This window comes from Artemia sp. Qi Xiang Cuo, chromosome 7 (assembly GCF_049724085.1).
Source record: "Artemia sp. Qi Xiang Cuo chromosome 7, ASM4972408v1, whole genome shotgun sequence".
NCBI classification, from domain to species: domain Eukaryota; kingdom Metazoa; phylum Arthropoda; class Branchiopoda; order Anostraca; family Artemiidae; genus Artemia; species Artemia sp. Qi Xiang Cuo.
The window spans coordinates 20,740,445-20,759,456 of record NC_142800.1 but is presented as its reverse complement, the minus strand read 5'-3'; the positions used below and the strand labels follow the sequence as shown (position 1 = coordinate 20,759,456).

The 19,012-nt window shown below is 33.8% G+C and overlaps 1 protein-coding gene across 1 annotated transcript in view; it reads left to right on the top strand.

Moving 5' to 3' along the window:
- The window catches only part of LOC148950044 (nephrin-like), a 295,913-nt gene that overhangs the window by 106,543 nt on the left and 170,358 nt on the right, over nt 1-19,012 (top strand). The window contains exons 4-5 of the mRNA XM_089092085.1: nt 14,878-15,030; nt 18,536-18,712. Coding sequence (XP_088948211.1) covers nt 14,878-15,030; nt 18,536-18,712 — 330 coding nt within the window. The remainder of the gene's footprint in view (nt 1-14,877; nt 15,031-18,535; nt 18,713-19,012) is intronic.

Sequence of the window (19,012 nt, the reverse complement as noted above, 5' to 3'; positions counted from 1 at the left end):
GCCACTGAACTACGCCACCCAAGGCCGTACACAGGGGCGGTTAGGGAGTGTGAAATCAAATGTTTGTCTGACTCGTAAAACGTAACAGAAATGAATATAGACAAATTTTTAGGTGTTTTGTTAAAGTTTTATTTTGTACCCTCCATCCCCGAAAAAAACCCTGCCTCTACCTCAGGCTGAATGCTTCATTAAAATCCTGCTTCACTAATGGTCCTCTAAAGTTTTCAGCTTTAAAAACGTATAACTAATTGTCACCAAGGTGTGGACGCAACCTAACTGTCTGATAATATTTAAATGAATGACATCATTTTATTGTCGATAGGATTTGTTTTTGTGCTTGTCACGGTTCCGGTGCCGAAATTCACTTAAGTGAATTATTGATTTGCTCATTTACTCTTAGGGCTTCGAGACACAAATGATTATCTTCTGCTTTTTCTTGTCATTAAGTTAACCCTTTCATGTCTGATTTAGGAAATAGGGGTAATAAAATTCAAATAGCGATTTTTTGGTGGTTTAAAATTATAATATTTTAAAAATTAGATGAATATTAAATTAAAAATTTAGAGCAACAATTACCGATTTTTTTAAAATTACCTAACCGACTCTATATATTGAATATTTAATTAAAATATACCTGTATATTAGTTTATCTCACTCAGACTAAACCGCCTATCTCCGAGTGCACTCAGAGAAACCGGTTTTAAACAGATCAAGAACAACAGTGTGGTCGGTGTAGTACATATATTTACCCCACTTTATAGCAGTTGAAAAAGCAGTTAAAGGGGGAGGCAAGTGTATTTTTTCAAAATTTAGGGGTGGGGGTATTTTTTCAATTGTTAAACATTTTTCAATGAAAATATCAACAAAGGAATTTTTTGTACTTTCCCATAATATGGGCATTTACAAGTAATCAAGTCACGCAAAACCCGTTTTTGACGGGTTAATTCACTACACCGCTATACAGTAATGCAATCCATAGCGTGGTTTTCATGGCGTATACGATATTTAAACTGTTGCTTTTTGGGGTTTCGGGCAGGGGGGGCACCTAAGTTAGGTTACGTATTTATATATGGTATGCTTTACCTCCCACTCCCCCTAATGTGCAAATATATACCCCAAATTTCTTTAAAAACTATTATATATTCATCCTATTTTATTTTATTTCATTAGCATTAAGCAAACTTGACTTTTTAGAAATGCCCATATAATGGGAAAGTACCGAATTTTTTAAAAACTAAGGGGGGCCAATTTCCCCTGCCCCCAATTTGTGTAAATGGTCCAGTATCCACCGTTAATCAATGTTGAATGCCCCGCCGAGGATAGGCCGGTTACAAAAGGCTGGAGCCTTTTCTAGTTTTTCTAGAACAGGGTCGCACGATAACTACGAGAACTGGCGCACCTCGAAAAAGGCTCAATTTTTATAGTAATAGTTACAAAAATGGCACTCTTCAAAATCTGAGGGACATTTTCTTTTTTTCAAATTAAAATACCGTAAAAGGTATTTACCCATATCTATGGAGGCAGTTGCCCCTCTCTCCCCCGTCTATGTTACGATTGGGTGGTAGAGACCTGAAAAAATAACGGTACTTGTATGATATACCCCCTACTACTCTCATGCATTGTCGCACTGTAAACTGGTTTCTTTCCCTAGTTTAAAGTATTTGGACAGTGTGAAGTTATGAATAGTATGAATAATATGATGAATCATTGTAGCTAACACAGTTTGCATGGAGACTCCCCCCCCCTCCTCAATGGGCCAACATTAAGCGATAAGTTGTTTACCCATTACCATATTCGATTTTTATAATTATTTTGTATATTTTATTAGGATTAACCTAACTCCACTTCTTGAGCGGTAGGGGGTATAACGTACAAGTACCAAAAGAACTTTTTCAATAAATCCACGATTATAACTACTTTTCAATTCGCTAATAGCTCAGTCAGTAGGTCAACGCAAATAAAAAAAATAATTGTAGCCATGGTGTAACTAACAATGCTCTACAAGTAATTCATTCTCTGTTCTTAATTTAAAATTAACGGATTTTTTTACCTTAGTAAATGCTCTCTCTATAAATTTCAGTTTGACGTATCTGGTGCTGATTGTAACTGAAATAATAGGCGTGTTATATAGCTGGAATCTATAGCAGAATCAAAATATAAAAAAAATGGATCTTAGTTTTTGTGTTTTTTTTATAGCTGGAAATTATAACAGAATCACAATTTTAAAAAAATTGGACATCAGTATTGTGTTTATTAAATTATAGAAGAATCACAATTTAAAAAAAAGTTTGACAAGAGTTTCTTTCTATAGCTTTAAATTATATAATATTAAAAATTTTATAAAATTTTACATGATTCTTTGTATTTTTATAGCTTTAAATTATATAAGAATGACAGTTAAAAAAAAAATTTTACGTTTTTTTTTTTTTTTTTTTGTTTTTAATTGCTTTAAAATATATCATAAAAAAATTTTTAAAAAAATTTTCACTGAGTTTTTGTGTTTTTTTTATATCGTTTTTTTTAAAAAGATTCACATTAAAAAAAAAATCTTACCTGAGTTTTTGTGTTTTTTTTTTGTCCAAAAAAAAAATTTTGCTGTTATATCGCCGATTTATATTGGATCTGATTCGTACCGGGTTTCATCTAGTCTGTGATCTGTATGCTGAAATAAATTTGGGATATATATTGGCACATTAGGGGGAGGGGGTGATGAGGTATAGCGGGTCTGCATGCAAAATGTGTTCTGTACAATTATCCTGCATATTACGAAGTAAGAGTTGTTTTATAACTTCACACTGTCCAAATACTTTACCCCCCCTCCCCACCCACTAGTGTGCAAATATATAGCCCAAATTATATATTTTGTGCTATTTCATTAGGAATGAGCGTCAGAGAAACAGGTTCTACTTAGCTTCTATATACATATGCGCTATAACAGATAAGTACCGATGCTTCTAACTAATTTAATTATTTTAATATATCTTAACATACGAGATGGGCTAGTTTTATTTCATTTGACCGAAAATTTGTTTTTGACAAGTTTTGTACTTTCAAAAAAAATTTGAGTGTGATATTGGAAAGGTTTAAATACAGAGGAAACATGTTCTGAATTTTCCACGATCCTAAAACAACAGGAATAAACTTAATTCTGGGTTGCATCTAAAAAAGTCCTAGTCCCCAAAGTCTGGGACCCCAACGGAAATGATTTTGCGTGAAAAAAAAGTGAACAACACGACTTGTTTGGGTGATAATAATAAATGGAAGCCTACCCCTGCAGACCTTAACCTCCCCGGAAAAATTGCGTGTTTTGCCATTACCCTCCCCCTAATGTTACATCTATTAACAGGGGCGCCAATTCACAAAAATGTAGGGAGAAGGGGCAAGGATTTTTTTCCCCTAATAAAACACAATTATAATCTATTTTCAAAATATGTTGGGAGGGGCATTTTTTTCAATGAAAATACCAAAGAGGAGTATTTTCATAATTCCCGTAATCCCAATCCCCTCCCCTCTAATTTGCTCCAATTCTATTGACACTATTAAATCATACCTTGGGCAAAACGGCTTACCTATAAGGCGTTTTGAAAATTTTATTGTCAGTTTTTTTTTTTTTTTCATATTAATTACGATACAATTTTCCATTCTTTCTTAGTTTTGATTAAATAAAAAAACAAGTTTTTTTTAACTGAAAGTAAGGAACGACGTTAAAACTTAAAACTAACAGAAATTATTCCATATATGAAAGGACTATCCCCTCCTCAACGCCTCGCTCTTTAGGCTAAAGTTTTTTTTTGTTTAAAAAAATAAGAGTAATGAGAAAGTGAAACTTTAGCGTAAAGAGCGAGGCATTGAGGAGGGGACAGCCCGTTCCATATTCGCACTAATTTCTGTTCGTTTTAAGTTTTAACGTCGTTCCTTACTTTCAGTAAAAAAAACTTGTTTTTTTATTTAATTTTTGAACTTTTTTGAACTGCAGGTTTTGATTTTGGCTCACTGTACATGAATAGTTAAAATAAAATTTGCATATTAATTTTAATTTCATTAGGTTAAATGGCTTTCTTGAAACTTGTTTAATTTTATTTAAGAACGTTTTCATTAGTAATAAATACACGTAACTTACGAATTAACTTACTCATCGAGCATCCATATTCATAGATTATTGATACGTATATTAGAGGATTCGTCCCCTAGTAAATACCTCGTTCTTTAAGCTAAAGTTCGAATTTTGTTCCAATTCTTTAAAAATGATCCCTTAATCACAAAGGCCGTTATTTAGAATAAATAGCTCTTATGAAAGTACTTAAAATCTTTGGCTTAAAGAGCGAGGTATTGACTAGGAGGTGAACCCAATCATACACGTAATATTTTCTGTTCGTTTTAAGTTTTGGTGTTAATCCTTATTTTCAGTTCGAAAACTTGTTTTTTTATATTTAATTTCTGATCTTTTTTTAAATAATACTGGGAAATCCGGCGCCCTCTTCATAGCAATGTCCCTTCCCCAATTAAAACTTCCCTCATGGAAAGATCTTCCCAAATAACCCCCCGAAACACCCACCCCCCTACTACCAGAAAAAATCCCCCCTGAAAACGTCTATATACTTCCTAATAACCAATACTATATGTTAACATTTGGTAAAGTTCATAACTTTCAGCCCGCCCCCCGGGGACTTCGGGGGACTAAGTCATCCTAAAGGACATAGTAATCTTATTTTCAACCAAGCTGAACTAGATGGCTTTTTCAAAATTTTGATCAGGTGACTTTGGGAAAAATGAGCGTTGGAGGGGGCTAGTTGCCTTCTAGTTTTTTTGGTCACTTAAAAAGGGCACTAGAACTTTTAATTTCCGTTCCAATGAGTCCTCCTACGTTATTCTAGGACCAATGGGTCGATACGATCATCCCTTGGAAAAAAAACAACAAAAAAACAAATACCCACGCATCCGTGATCTTTCTTCTGGCAAAAAATGCAAAACTCCACATTTTTGTAGATTGGAGCTTGAAACCTCTACAGTAGGGCTCTCTGATACGCTGAATATGATGGTGTGATTTTCATTAAGGTTCTATAACTTCTAGGGGGTCTTTCCTCCTTTTTCGAAAATCAGCCACATTTTCTCAGGCGCTTAACTTTTGATGGGTAGGACTAAACTTTATGAAAGTTATATATTTGAATTCAGCATTGAAATCTGATTCTTTTGATGTATCTATTAGTATCAAAAACCGGTTTTCTAGAGTTTCGGTTACCATTGAGACGGGTCGCTCCTTACTTAAATTTCGTTACCACGAACTGTTCGATACACGATTGCAAATAATATAAAAAGCTATGCTGGATTCAAAGCTAATTAACAGTAACCGACTTAGTTTTCGGTAACCAAGAGGATCGGAGTCCGTTATTCCAGTGGAAAGGAACTGGCGGAAGAATAGAGAACGGTACAAATTGTTCGGATGAGACGGGTAAATAATGCTCCGCCATTACAGGTCGAGCCCTCCCTTGTAAAAAAGAGTGCGTTGGTGCCATTACCCCACTAACACATACCTAGACACAATAGCGTATAAGAAGGTATTTTCAGTGGCGTTTTTTTGGGGGGTGGGGGATTACTCCAGGTGCAGAAATTTTACGCGCGTAAAATCTCAAATAAATAATCCAACTATTATAGTTATTTTGTATTTTTGTAATTTTATTTTTATTAAAATAAAGTAGAGGGCGCAGGATTTTCATTTTTACCATATCTTCATCACAATTCCTAACAAGATAATAAATACAAGACAATTAATAATTTTGTAGAGGCTAAAGTAAGAAAAGTCAAATTTAAACAAAATGAAATTTTTTTTTAGTAAATGAAAATTTAATCGATAAATAAATTTTGTATGGAAAATTTTTGGGAGATGGTGGGCGGGGCGCTAATCAAGATTTTTCCCAGGGCGCAAGAAAGGCCAGAACCGCCACTGGGTATTTCGAAAATTTTATATTTTGCTTCCTTTGGTTTTTCGTAGGAATTACACTGCAATCTTCTCATTTTTTGTTTTTGAAACATGATTGCAAAGGATAAAAAAAAATGTCGGCTTCAAAGCTAATTAAAAGGAATCAACTTAATTTTCGGTTGCACCCAAAAGAGTCCTAGTCCGTAATCCCAGCGGAAATGAATTTGCGAAAAAAAATACAACTTGTTTGGATGGGAGTAATAAATGAAGACCTTTGCTTTTAGTATGGGAACTTGTGGCTTTTCACACAGTGATAAAAATCTTTCTCTGAGTTGTTTTAATTACTTGGGATAATTTACGTTCTGAATATGCAACTAAAGTATGAAAAAAAAAATGAATAAGTACTTTTTTGTATTTCTTATATTAATCATCAACGCATTATGATTAAGTTAATATGACGAATAAAAATCTTTTTCTATGCTGTTTTAATTACTCGGAATAATTTAGTGGCTGTTCTGGGCTCTTTTGCGCCCGGGATAAAATCCTGATTGGCGCCCCCTTCCCCTGTCTCCCAAAAATTTTTAGGCCAAATTTTAGCAAAATCTTTATTTATCAACAAAATTGTTTTCAGGTTATTAATAAATTAATATTTTATTATTTTTCTAATTTAATTAATATTATTTTTTTAATTGTTTTTGTTTAATTAATAATTTATTAATTATTTTCATTCATTATGATGAAATTTTAACAAAAACTGCTTTCTTTTAATAAAATTAAAATTTACAAAATTTTAAAAAATTACAAAATGATTACTAACCGTTAGATTATTTATTCGAAATTCTGCGCCCCTAAATTTTTTGTGCCTTGGCAAATGACCCCTCTGTCCATCCCTTAAAACCGCCTCTGGAATAGTTAACAATCTGAATATACAAATATCTAATGCAAGAAAGGAGCCCTTACCATTAAAAACAAGAAATTATTAATGTGTCAAGATTTAGGAAAAATAAAAAGATAAGAGGGGGAATAAAAACCTTCTACCGACTTGTTCTAATTACTCGGAATAATTAACGCGTCGAATATGCAATTAAAGAATGGAAAGAATGAGTATGTAGGCTACTAGTTTTCCCCATTTAAAAAAATATAATAATCGATAATGCGTTAAATCAAACAGTTCGTGCTAACGAACTGTAAGTAAGGAGCGACCCGGCTCAATGGTAACCGAAACTCTAAAAAACGGGATTTTGATACCAAAAGATACATCAAAAGAATCAAATTTTAATTCTGATTTCAAATATATAAGTTTCATTAAGTTTAATCTTACCCATCAAAAGTTACGTTCCTGAGAAAATTTGGCTGATTTTCGAAAAAAGGGGGAAAGACCCCTAAAAGTTATAGAACCTTAATGAAAATCAAACCATAATTTTAAGATTATAATATAACCATACTTTTGTTGTTTAAATAGCCTTAAAAAAAAATTTGGTATTTTTCATTTTTTTGCCATAAGAAATAAAACGGATGGGTTTTTTTTTTTTTGTTTTTTTTTTTTTTGTTTTTTTTGTTTTTTACCCAGGGGTGATCGTATCGACCCAGTGGTCCTATAATATCGTGGGAGGGCTCATTAGAATGGAAATTAAAATTTATAGTGCTCTTCTTAAGTGACCAAAAAAATGGAGGGTAACTAAGCCCCGTCCAACGCTCATTTTTTTCCCAAAGTCACCTGATCAAAATTTTGAGACAATCATTTTGTTCAGCATGGTCGAAAATATGATAAAAATGTCTTTTAGGATGACTTGATCCCCCAAAGTCCCCAGGGGGAGGGCTGAAAGTTATGAACTTTACTCAATGTTAACATATAGTATTGGTTATTGGGAAGTATACAGACTTTTTCAGAGGAGATTTTTTCTGGTAGGTGGGGGAAGGAGAGGGTCGGGGGCTATATGGAAGGATCTTTCCATGAAGGAAGTTTTCATGGGGGAAGGGACATTGCTATGAAGGGGGCGCCGAATTTCCCAGCATTATTAAAGAAAAAGATCAGGAATTAAATAAAAAAAACAAGTTTTTCAACTGATCAACTGATTGTGATTAAGAGGTCATTTTTAAAGAACTGGAAAAAAAATTCGAACTATAGTTTAAAGAGCAGGGTATTGACTAGGGGGCGAACCCCCTAATATACGTGTTAAAAATTTATGAATATAGAAGTTCGTTACGTAAGTTAATTCTAAGTTACGTATATTTATTACTAATAAAAACATTCGTAAATAAAATTAAACAAGTTTCTAGAAAGCCATTTAACCAAATATAATATGCAAATTTTGTTTTAATTATTCATGTACGGTGAGCCAAAATCAAAACATGCATTAATTCAAAAACGTTCAAAAATTAAATAAAAAAAGAAGTTTTTTTAACTGAAAGTAAGGAACGACGTTAAAACTTAAAACGAACAGAAATTATTCCGTATATGAAGGGGCTGTCCTCCTCAACGCCTCGCTCTTTACGATAAAGTTTTACTTTCTCAAAAATATATTTTTTTAAACAAAAAAAAAAATTTCGCGTAACGCGCGAGGCGTTGAGGAGGGGACAGCCCCTTTCATATACGGAATAATTTCTGTTCGTTTTAAGTTTTAACGTCGTTCCTTACTTTCAGTTAAAAAAACTTGTTTTTTTTATTTAATTAAGATAAAAAATGGATGGTCTGTTTGTAAGTGTTGGTTTGGTCAGAAAATTAATAAGAATATTGAATGAAAATGTGCCTTTGCAAGCTAAAAACTATGTCTGTTCAAGGAAAAAGGAAAAGGGACTTCCTAATTGCTCAAAATGCTTCTATGGGCTGGATGCTTTTTGCATTTAATGAATGAATGTGAAATCATTTAACATCTTTTGTGCTCTTTTTTTTGTGTGTAACATGCTGCAGGGTGATAATTGCCAGCAAGTGAATGGTTCCTTGTAAGCACAGTTTATAGAATTAGCAGTATGATCATACCCTATCTCACCCATTATAAAAACCCGGACCAAGGTGCGAGTGCTCCAGAGAACGTTTTTGCAGATATAAAGATAAGCGGCATTAGATCTTTTCACGGGTAGACAAGTCAGATTTCTCTTGAACACGAAACAAGTATAAACCCGCTATTACGAATAATGCACTTTGTAACCATTTTTCATTGATTGACGGACACAGACTAACCCGCTAATGTAGAAATAAGTGGGAGGAGCTTTTTGTTCGTACCGAGAATGAAGACCAGAAATAATCTGCGATAAACTTACTGGATAATTCTATAAACTGTGCTTCTAAGTGGAAAAATACACTGTAGACCGGTTATTGCTATAATACTAACCAACATACGGTTTCGCGGTAGGACGCTTCATGGGCACCAGGGCCATGGCACAGGACTTTGTAAATGGACGGAACAGACACTTAAAACGGAGAAAGAGTCGTCCAGCCTTCCCCCCCCCCCCCAGAACGTCTCAAGATTTATGTGACGTAACGTTTTACATTTTTAAAACAACACCCATGTTGTTAGTGATGTTCCTGGGAAATATCCCCCACTCGCCCTGAATAAGTTTAGGCACTATCCCATTATCCGGGCCTCTCTAAAAGTCAAGTTTGGTTAATGCTAATGAAATAAAATAAAATAGGATGAATATATAATAGTTTAAAACAAATTCGGGCTATATATTTGTACAGTAGGGGGGGGGTGTTGGTGGGGGTAAAGCATTGCATATATTAAATACGCAACCTAACCTCGGTATCACACCCCCCCCCTAAAATCCAAAAAACCACCGTTTTAATATCATAGGCTATAAGCAATGAAAACCTTGTTATTATTGCCTGCTCTACAACAGTTAAGACGTCACAAAACGGGTTTTATTATTGCCTAGTCTGCAGTGATTAAGACGAGAGGCCCGGATAATGGGATAGAACCTCAGTTTATGTGTATTCGCGTGTAATATAAACCCAGAAAAGGAGTTCTGTGTATACCACCGGTTGATAATGTTTAATCATTTGATTGAAACTTGAACGTCACTTATCAGTAGAATTTTATGAACTTACCCTTTTTATATTAGAATTTTTTTGAGGAGGGACAAGCATCTTTGTCGAGGGAGCAGTTACTGGACTCCAATTCATAACTGTTTAATTGACCTATTAGTTTTTTGTTTTTTTTTTCCTTTGTACGCTCTTTTTACAGGAAGTAAAAATATTGTCAATAGACAGTCTTAATTCAATTGTGGGGAAAATGTCAAGGAGAATTGACAAAGAAATTTATTACAGCGAAAGTATATTTCTTCTTTTTATAGTAGAACTTGTAATACAAATGTCAAAGTCAATTCTGAATTTTATCGCCTTTAATGTCAATCGAAAGATTTATCAAAAAAAACAGAAGTATATTGTCTAGGAAATTGGTGTTGGGATAGCTATGTCCTGAAAAAATTTAAGTCCTACAGTTTTGCCATTTCCACGTGAGGGACCCTCGGAGCAATCTAATGGACGCCCTTCCCCTCGCAACCCCCATGTCCCGATATGGAAAGTCCTTCACGGAACAATAGGAATTATTTGGAACGGCATTAAACCGTCAACTTCAAAATTGATTTAGATTATATTGAAATTAAATCAGAACTGGTTTTTTTTTTAAAAATTTTTTTTTGGTTGTGTAATGTTAAAACTAAAAAAAATTGAGTAAAAACAATGTTTTGTGTACTTTCATTTCTGGAGTTAAAGATTAGCTTAAACAACGAAAAAAGCAGATGTTTAATTTGTGATCAAATTTAGGTTCTATAACTCAACGCCTGCGTATTAATATACTTTAAAATTTCATATGTCCAAGTCCAAGTAGTAAGCGCATCTTCAAGTATATCGTGTATTACAGTTTTTAAAAAGCTCAGTTACATTTGTGGCTTACATTGGCCCGCCCCCCCATAGACAGGGGTACGACGCCGGGACTTGTCTAAAACGTGTTTTATATATTTTATAGTAAAAACTTTAAAATCTGAAAAAAGTTTTGTCTTTCTAAGTTTTATAAAGAAACTTCTTGGCAACCCTAAAAGTGCTGGTTCTTTCATTTCTAGTACCCCTGTGTTGGAAAAATCTTCAAATGTGAATTATCAATTGTTTTGTCGCTGAATTTCCATGTAATGCCATCTACAAATATTTACATCAACACAAATGAGTCAAAATAAGCTTTTATTCTATACATGCGTGTTTTTGATTATACATTTTTATAAGTTTCAGTCAAGGGGTCTCTAGGTGTAGGAGGAGGATCCTACCTTTCTAAGTCTTATCTGATCTGTTCTCGTTCTGAAAATTTACCCACTTTTGTAACATTTGGACCAGATATTACGCCTTTCTGGTTCATTTTTTAAGCCTTTGGTCCCCCATCTCTCCTGAAAAAAATTTGTGCCCCCCCCCTTGGAAATGTTGGTTTGCCCATCATAAAAGTTATATATTAGCTAGTTCAATATTTTTCCTTATTCATCACTTACTGCAATTACTCATAATATACCTCAAAATTTCTAAATTATAGTCATTACCAAATTTCTATCATTTCTAAATTATAGTCATTACCAAATTTTTTATATATATTATTTTTAGTTATATGCTGTAGCATATTAGGTTACATTCTACGTTTAATTGTGTACTTAAAGTAGAACAAAATCCGAACTATTGAAATAAGAAGAGCAAATGTAAAAAAAATCTGCTTAATAAACTAAAGGAATTGCAAAGATAAAAATAAAAATAATTATTCATTGAAGTTTAAATTTACTAACAAATAATTAATCTACCGAATTTTCAAGTCAATATTTTCTTTCAAAATGTTTGTATTAATTACATTTAACTAAATTTATTTAAGTAAATTAGCTTTTTATCTTTTTTAGCTTACACTCTATTCTTTTCATCCATTCTTTCTATTTGTTCTTTATTTTGTTTCGCTCAAGCTGCCACTTAATTATTCTTACCATCGAGATATTTATGAGTAATTGTTTTTATTATTCTGTTTTTGTTGTTCTATTTTTTTTATTCCTACAAATAAATAGTTCTTTGACCTGCAAAAATACCTGGAACATTTCTGTTATATATTCTAGTAACAAAATTCAAGGCTATTTTTAAAGAAATTATCTATCTAGAATAGTTTTCCTGTTTTAAATATTCGTGTTTTATTCTCGGTTTAATGTTTCGCACATAATTTACTAAAATGAAAAGTATCATGGTTAACGAAAAAGGGAGAAAGGGTGCCCAAGTAGGTTCTTAGGCAAAGATGGGGGCTTTGGGGTCGTGCCTCCTCCAAATCTCTCTAGTTTTAAGATTTTTCCTGTGACCCACTGTATTTATAGAGGAAGCAACATTTCATGTAATCCGCCAATTTTTTCGACCCCCCAAGTAAATGTATGCGCACATACCATCCCCTTATATAACCTCACACATAATGAGGAAAGCCCCCCCCCCCCTCGCACAAGACTACCTGCTGGATTTTTCTAGAAAAAACTTGAATTGGCTGAGAATCTGAAGAATAATTGACCTGAAAATTTACTCTTTTACTCCCTCTCAGGCAACATGATTCAGATCCTCTCCTTCCTTAAAGGTCTGGACCTTTGTGTAGCTATGGTCATAAACTTTTTTTTTTGTAACTTCAGTGGGGACCTGGCTGTATCATACATTTTCTTACACTATATTGAGCCATACATAATTTTCATTTGACTCATCACCGGGCCACTAAAAGACTACTTTAACAACCATCATATCTTACCACCATAAGCAGCAGGGGCGCCGTTTGGGGGTGGCAAGGGGGGTAGCTACCCCCCCCCCAATAATATGGAAAAAAAAAATATTATACATCCCATGCCCTTTGACTATTCAGGTATGGACCCCTCTTGCCTCCCCCCCCAATAAAAACGCTGGAGATTCGCCCCTGATGAGCAGAGATTTGTAGCAAAAGTATGGTTATACAAAACACCACTTTATTCTCTTTATTTCAAAATTTACATTTTTTTGGCTATATATTTTACTAATCACCTCCCCCTCTCTATCTTTGGGCGTCCGTGCTGACAAATAGACCAGCAAACCTTGTGGGTATTTCAGGCTAGACGATTTTGATTGTGAGAGATTCCGGTTTTCTATTTCTAATATATTGCCTTTTATTCACGATGCTACTTCGCCAATAGCTCCCTTAGATTTTCCTTGTCTCATCTCCCTCCCATCCAAATCTCAAGGATTTGTCTCCAGCTATGCTGAATAAATTATTAGCCGTTACCTAGAAATAGTCAGGTATCCTTAGCAATCTTGGTCATTGGAATAGACAAAAAGGCCTTGAAGGAACTCTTAAGAAAGTTGACACGACAAATAATTCACGATGAAATAGTAGTATTAGAAGAGCGTGTGTCTTTCTGGAAGTTTCCCAAGTTGAAATTCAATTATTTCTTAATAGAGTTAATTACTATCTTATTACGTTGGAGATTAATATTCAAATTCAACTTTAAATAATGAGGTGCGAGGCATCCTCAAGACAACAATGAAAATCTGAAAACGTTCGTTTTTTATCAGTTATTTATGATTAAGATGAAATTTCTGATAATTCTAATAAAGAAGAAGAAGAAAAAAAAAGCCAACGACTCCTTAGCATCTTTCATACTACAATAATTTAAGACTTGATGCTAAGACTTGACGACTTAATATGTAATTTTACCAGCAAATTTTGTTTTTAATGCAGTATTGAAAAGTCAACATAGTATCAGCAGGCTCGTATCCATGATTTTTTTTCGGGGGGGGGGGGGTACAAAAAATATATAAGTACTGAGTCAACGCTGGCTAATCGTGACAAACTATAAACCGTAAGAAGAGAGAAACGAGGATAAAAACCACCAGTGAAGAAAATGCAGATCACAATGGAAATATTCCGGTCAAGACCTCTGCTTGACCGTCCTCAGTGCAGAATAATAAAGAAAATACCGATAAAAATCCAAAGATAATATAAAAAACTAAACTTAAAAACAAATAAAAAACTAAATAGGAAGACCTTCTCGGTGTAGCGGTGAAGGGGTAACTGAATAAAAATAAAATACTGAATGGCAATTCAATCATTCAATTTATGTAGAGCATTTTTAAAGGCCAATCGCATACCAGGTAAGATATTATCACAATATGCAAAATTATGAGTTAGGATACGAAACTCCACCGTTGGTTATTTCAACCCTTTTCACCCCTATAATTAGCGCAATATTTAGCCTTCTAAGAAGGGTCACGTATACTAAAACCTCCCACTAGATCCGACCCTGCTTACCACTGTCTCTGATAAGAAGTCATGACCATAATGGCCTATGCTAGCTTTTATTAATGCCATTGACTTAGGATTCGCTGCCTCGACACTATGTGGCATGTCAGTGGCGTCTCCATTTATCTTCAGTCCCCGTTTTAATATTGAGAAAGTTTAATGATACGAGCTAAGTACTATTCATCTGTTTGTGCAATGAGGTTTTTTTAGACATTCAAAAATTGCACAAAATTGATTTGATATCAGATGCACCAGTTGACAACGATGTCAGCACGTTAGAAAAAGGGGATATAAGACATGCTGAAAAAAATTACTTCTAAATATCTTAAGGATCCCACAAGGCATGGCAAAACGGAATACACTGACCGTGAGAGGATTGATCATAAATCTTATTTAGTCAAAATAACGCCCTTTGAATTACTATAGTCGATCTTATAAGTCGTGTTCGTGTTGCTTCTTCTGCTATTATATCGAATTTCGCTTCCCATAATGTTAAAGTTGAAATCAGCTGATAACAGTGGTTAACAATATTTTTTTCTTTTTTATCTAGAAAAACTGAACAGGCAAACTGATCAAATTGATAAGTATGAACCAGCATAAATAAAATAATACCCTAAATTCGAACCTAAAGAAAAATATAAAGGAAATTAAAACGAAAAGGGAAATAAAAAAGGAAAAAGAACTAATTAACCCTTTTTTTAGTACCCCCTACTTCCCTGGACTTGTTAGACGTCCCAACAAACGGAAAAATTGACATAAAGGAAAACGAAGAATTGGTTATTATCTGCCTCGTTCGTGGAGCTAAACCAGCGGCTGAGGTTGTTTGGTACAAAAGAAATAAGAAGATAGAAATTGGTAAGTCCTTTATCTTGCTTACCACTGCTTCTGATAAGTCTTTACTAAATATGCCACATATATAGCCCTTTTTGATAGAATTGACTCAGGAATTGCTGCCTGGGTTAAATGTCAGTTTAGGAAGCATTTTTAAATATAGAAAACAAGATGGACGCGAAGGTCTAAGTATTGTTAGACGTCGAATTTGAAGGAAAAATTTGAAGGAATTTTTTTTGGTACTTGTGCATTAGATGGTCACTTTTATGTACTAATGACTGACGAAGCCTGCCAAAATGGTTATTTCTCAACAGTGGTCTCTTGAAATGGAATGTAAAGAGTAGTTTTGATTGCGTTCACGACATTTAAACGGTTGTTTTTTGGGGGTTTAGGGGGGGGGGGTACGTAGGGTAGGTTATTTTACGTATTTAATATATGATCGGCTTCCCTCCCCCCCCCTCCACCTCACCCACATATGCAAAAATATGTCCCAAATTTTTTTATAAACAATTGTATATTCATCCTATTTTATTTTATTTCATTAGCATTAACCAAACTTGACTTTTTAGAAGTGACAATCTAATGCACCAGTACCATTTTTTTTTGAATATTTGAAGGAAATATTTCGTGGAGATCTCCGTTTTACCGTCTTCAGTTCCAAAAAGTTGTTGGGGGAAAGACTACGACAAAATATTGAATAGCACCAGATAACAAAAACTGGATTAAAAACTCCTAAAAAACGTGAACTGAAACACAGAACTTGTAATAATCCGCATCGAATCAGACAGGTAAAGGGAAGGGGGGGCTAAAGAGCCGCCCCTAAGAAAAAAACATTTAATTATAAAAAAATTTTTATCGGTTATTAAGGGAACAAATTTTTAAAATGACCAAACACAAAAAAGGAAATACTATTTTCGCCCCATCTACATTTTCTAAAATTGGGTATGATATCCCGTAATTGGTGTTTTTCTTGCCTCTTGCTGCTTTTGACAATAAAAAGTTATTTAGAATACAATATCTCTCGGCGCTGTTGGGGTGAAACTCCATTTATAAGGATTGAAAAAAAACCTTGCCCCTCCCCCCTCCCCTCACAGCCGGTACGAGGGGTTGTAGGGCCCGATTCACAAATATATAACGCCCACTCATCAGTAAACCAAGAAAATGCAAAAAAAAACGGAATGAAAGTGAAATATTGGATAAATGTGGCTAATTCCGAAGCTCCCGGGCATCCCCGAGCCACAGTGCCCGGGAAACTGCCCATGTTGCCCCCTAGGACCGGCTTCCCCCCTCTTCACTTAGTTTCTTGAATTAGTGCCACTGAATATGCAATTAAGAGAGAAAATGAATCAATTTCCTGCCGTCTATGTTTAAAAGTTTCTAATGAAGTAACCTTCTCTTAAAACATCTACAGTCATACATATCAAAAAAGTTGTTAGTGTCATTTTCTTGTTGGTTAAGGCCATTGTGTACTCAGTCAAGGAGTATGACATGATATTTTTGCTTTGCCCCAAACAGAAGAGCGCATCTTTAATTTTCATAATTTCTTATATTTAACTCATACTCTAATGTAATTTAAACTCATACTTTAACAGTTTTTTCCTTAACAAAGAAAAAAAAGGAAAAATTTCAGAATGTAGATTAATAATGTGCCTTCATTTCAGTATTATATACATAAAACATGTTAAGCTGTATTAAGATGCTGAAAGGAGCTGTCTTGAGATAGAGGCGCTAAAAATATTTTTCATCTAAATCCTATATTATTATAATAGTTGATAATAATAATAATGGTTCAAAATAATAATAAAACAAAAAGCTGTTTTCCACGAATAGCTTCACAAACCTCATTTTTGCTTTTCTGTAGAATATTCAAAAAGTCGACATGATTATCATTGTGATAATTATTTTTATTATAATTTTATTTATGATTATTATTTAATAATATTTCTCGGGTCTTTTTCCTTCTATAAAGAAGTTATATCTTTCCGCGTGTGACTAGTGGGGAAAACAATCATGAAAGAAATCTCTCTCACTTTCTAAACTCATTATGGAAAAAAAAATATCAGTTTCACCTTTTTTGTGTATTTTGGCTATGCAGCCAAAATACACAAACTTTTGGCTTCACGTGTCTTAACCCTGCCACTGGTCTCTAATGGTAGCATATAAGAAATGTATTTTCAGGATTTGACAAAATAAAAGAATCGAAAGATAGTAGCTGTAAAAGAGAGAAGAGACAAAGTATTAGAAAGACATAACATCTAATTAGAAAACCCCCCTTTTTTAATAAGAATTTAAAAAGGGAAATAATAGCGTCCTGACCGTCCTGATAAAACTGGAACCGTGACAAATTGTCTAAGGTCCTTAATCATCAAGATTCATCAAAAAGAAGAATGGAAAAAAAATCATAGTAAAGACTGAAATAAGACCAAACTGAATAAAAAAGAGGCAATTAATCTCATATCAAATATACCAACCACTTTTTTTATTCTTTATTAATCTTTATTGATACCATAACAAATATGAGCTTGAATGAGAGTGTACCTTAGCATGACTGTAAGGGTATATAGGGGTTAATTACCTTACCACCCTGTCGTATTCAGGGGGGGGGCCCCCAAAATATAGTTACACTCGAAAAATTGCAATAAAAGTAAACAAAACAAATTTTTGATGCGTTTAAAAAAAAAAAAAAATTGTAAACCCCCACACCCCAAAAAATCCTGGATGCGGCCTTTGATTAAAAAAATTTTAAATAATTTTTTATTTTTTTAAAAAATGTCGGTTTAAATTGTTTGCAATACTGGTAAAAAAAAACAAAAAAAAAAACGAGAGACATAAATTGCGTTTAATGGAAAATTAGTAGCACAACACCACTGATAAAAGGCATTATCGCACAAAACTAGGCTAATAGAAAAGAAAATATTATTTGATTAAAATATGAATCTATTTATTTGATTAAAATATGAGTATGTGTTTTTGGATCCATACTTATATTTTATAAAAGAAAAAAAATAGGTTTGTTTTATAATAGTTTGTTTTGTGGGTAGTTTATCTTGTTGTCTTTTGTTATTCTTATAGGTATTCATGGGCGGAGTCAGACAATGGACTAGGGGGGGGGGGCAGGCCATATTTTTTTTGATGCGCAGGGATAAAAAGCTGGGAAAAACATTTTATTGGTAAGCCCAATATAAGTTAATTTTGATGGTCTAGGGGGGCAGCGCCCCCCCCCCCCTCCCTACGCCCATGTAGGTATGTTAGGATATGTTTTCTCAGCATAAAATGAGCTATTAGAAGAAACATATACACAAATATAACTATATTTTATTTTTGATAGTGTTTTTGTGTCGTCCGCCCAATGGAAAGTGAAAGTATAAAACAATTGAATAAAACAGCAGATAATTGTATTTTGTATTTTTATATTTAACTCATCTCCTAGTGACGCTAGATGGCTTCGGTTATTTTTTTTTCGGTGAGATGGACTTTAGTTTCCCGACTCTTAAGTTGCCTTTTATTTTTTGCAATTCTTTAATTTCAGGAGTTCGAGAAGACGAAACAACCCCGGGTGATCAGACGAACCGTTTTGACACTCGATCTAAATTGACAGTTCGACCCCAAGCTGACGATAACGGAGCAGAATATACGTGCGAAGCGAAGCATCCAGCCATAACACTTGTAACATCGAAAAAAGTATCGGTTCAGCTTAGCGTGCTATGTAAGTCCTTTTTAGTTTACTTTAAAACATATTTTTATAATTTATTTATATATTTTTATAGGTTAATCGATCATTAAACTTCAAGAAAGAAATTTTAAAATAATAACAACTTCTTTTCGGGGGCCTGGATTACTTTTAATTGGAGGGGGGGTGTTGAAAAATACCTTTTTTGGCATTTTTATTTTTAAAAAGTCGGATGAAAAAAAAACCAGTAACCCCCCTCCCCCTTGTAGTTCGAAAAATGCCTGTCTTTGTATCTTCTTAACAAAAATTAAAAATGTTCCCCCTCCCTATATTGTC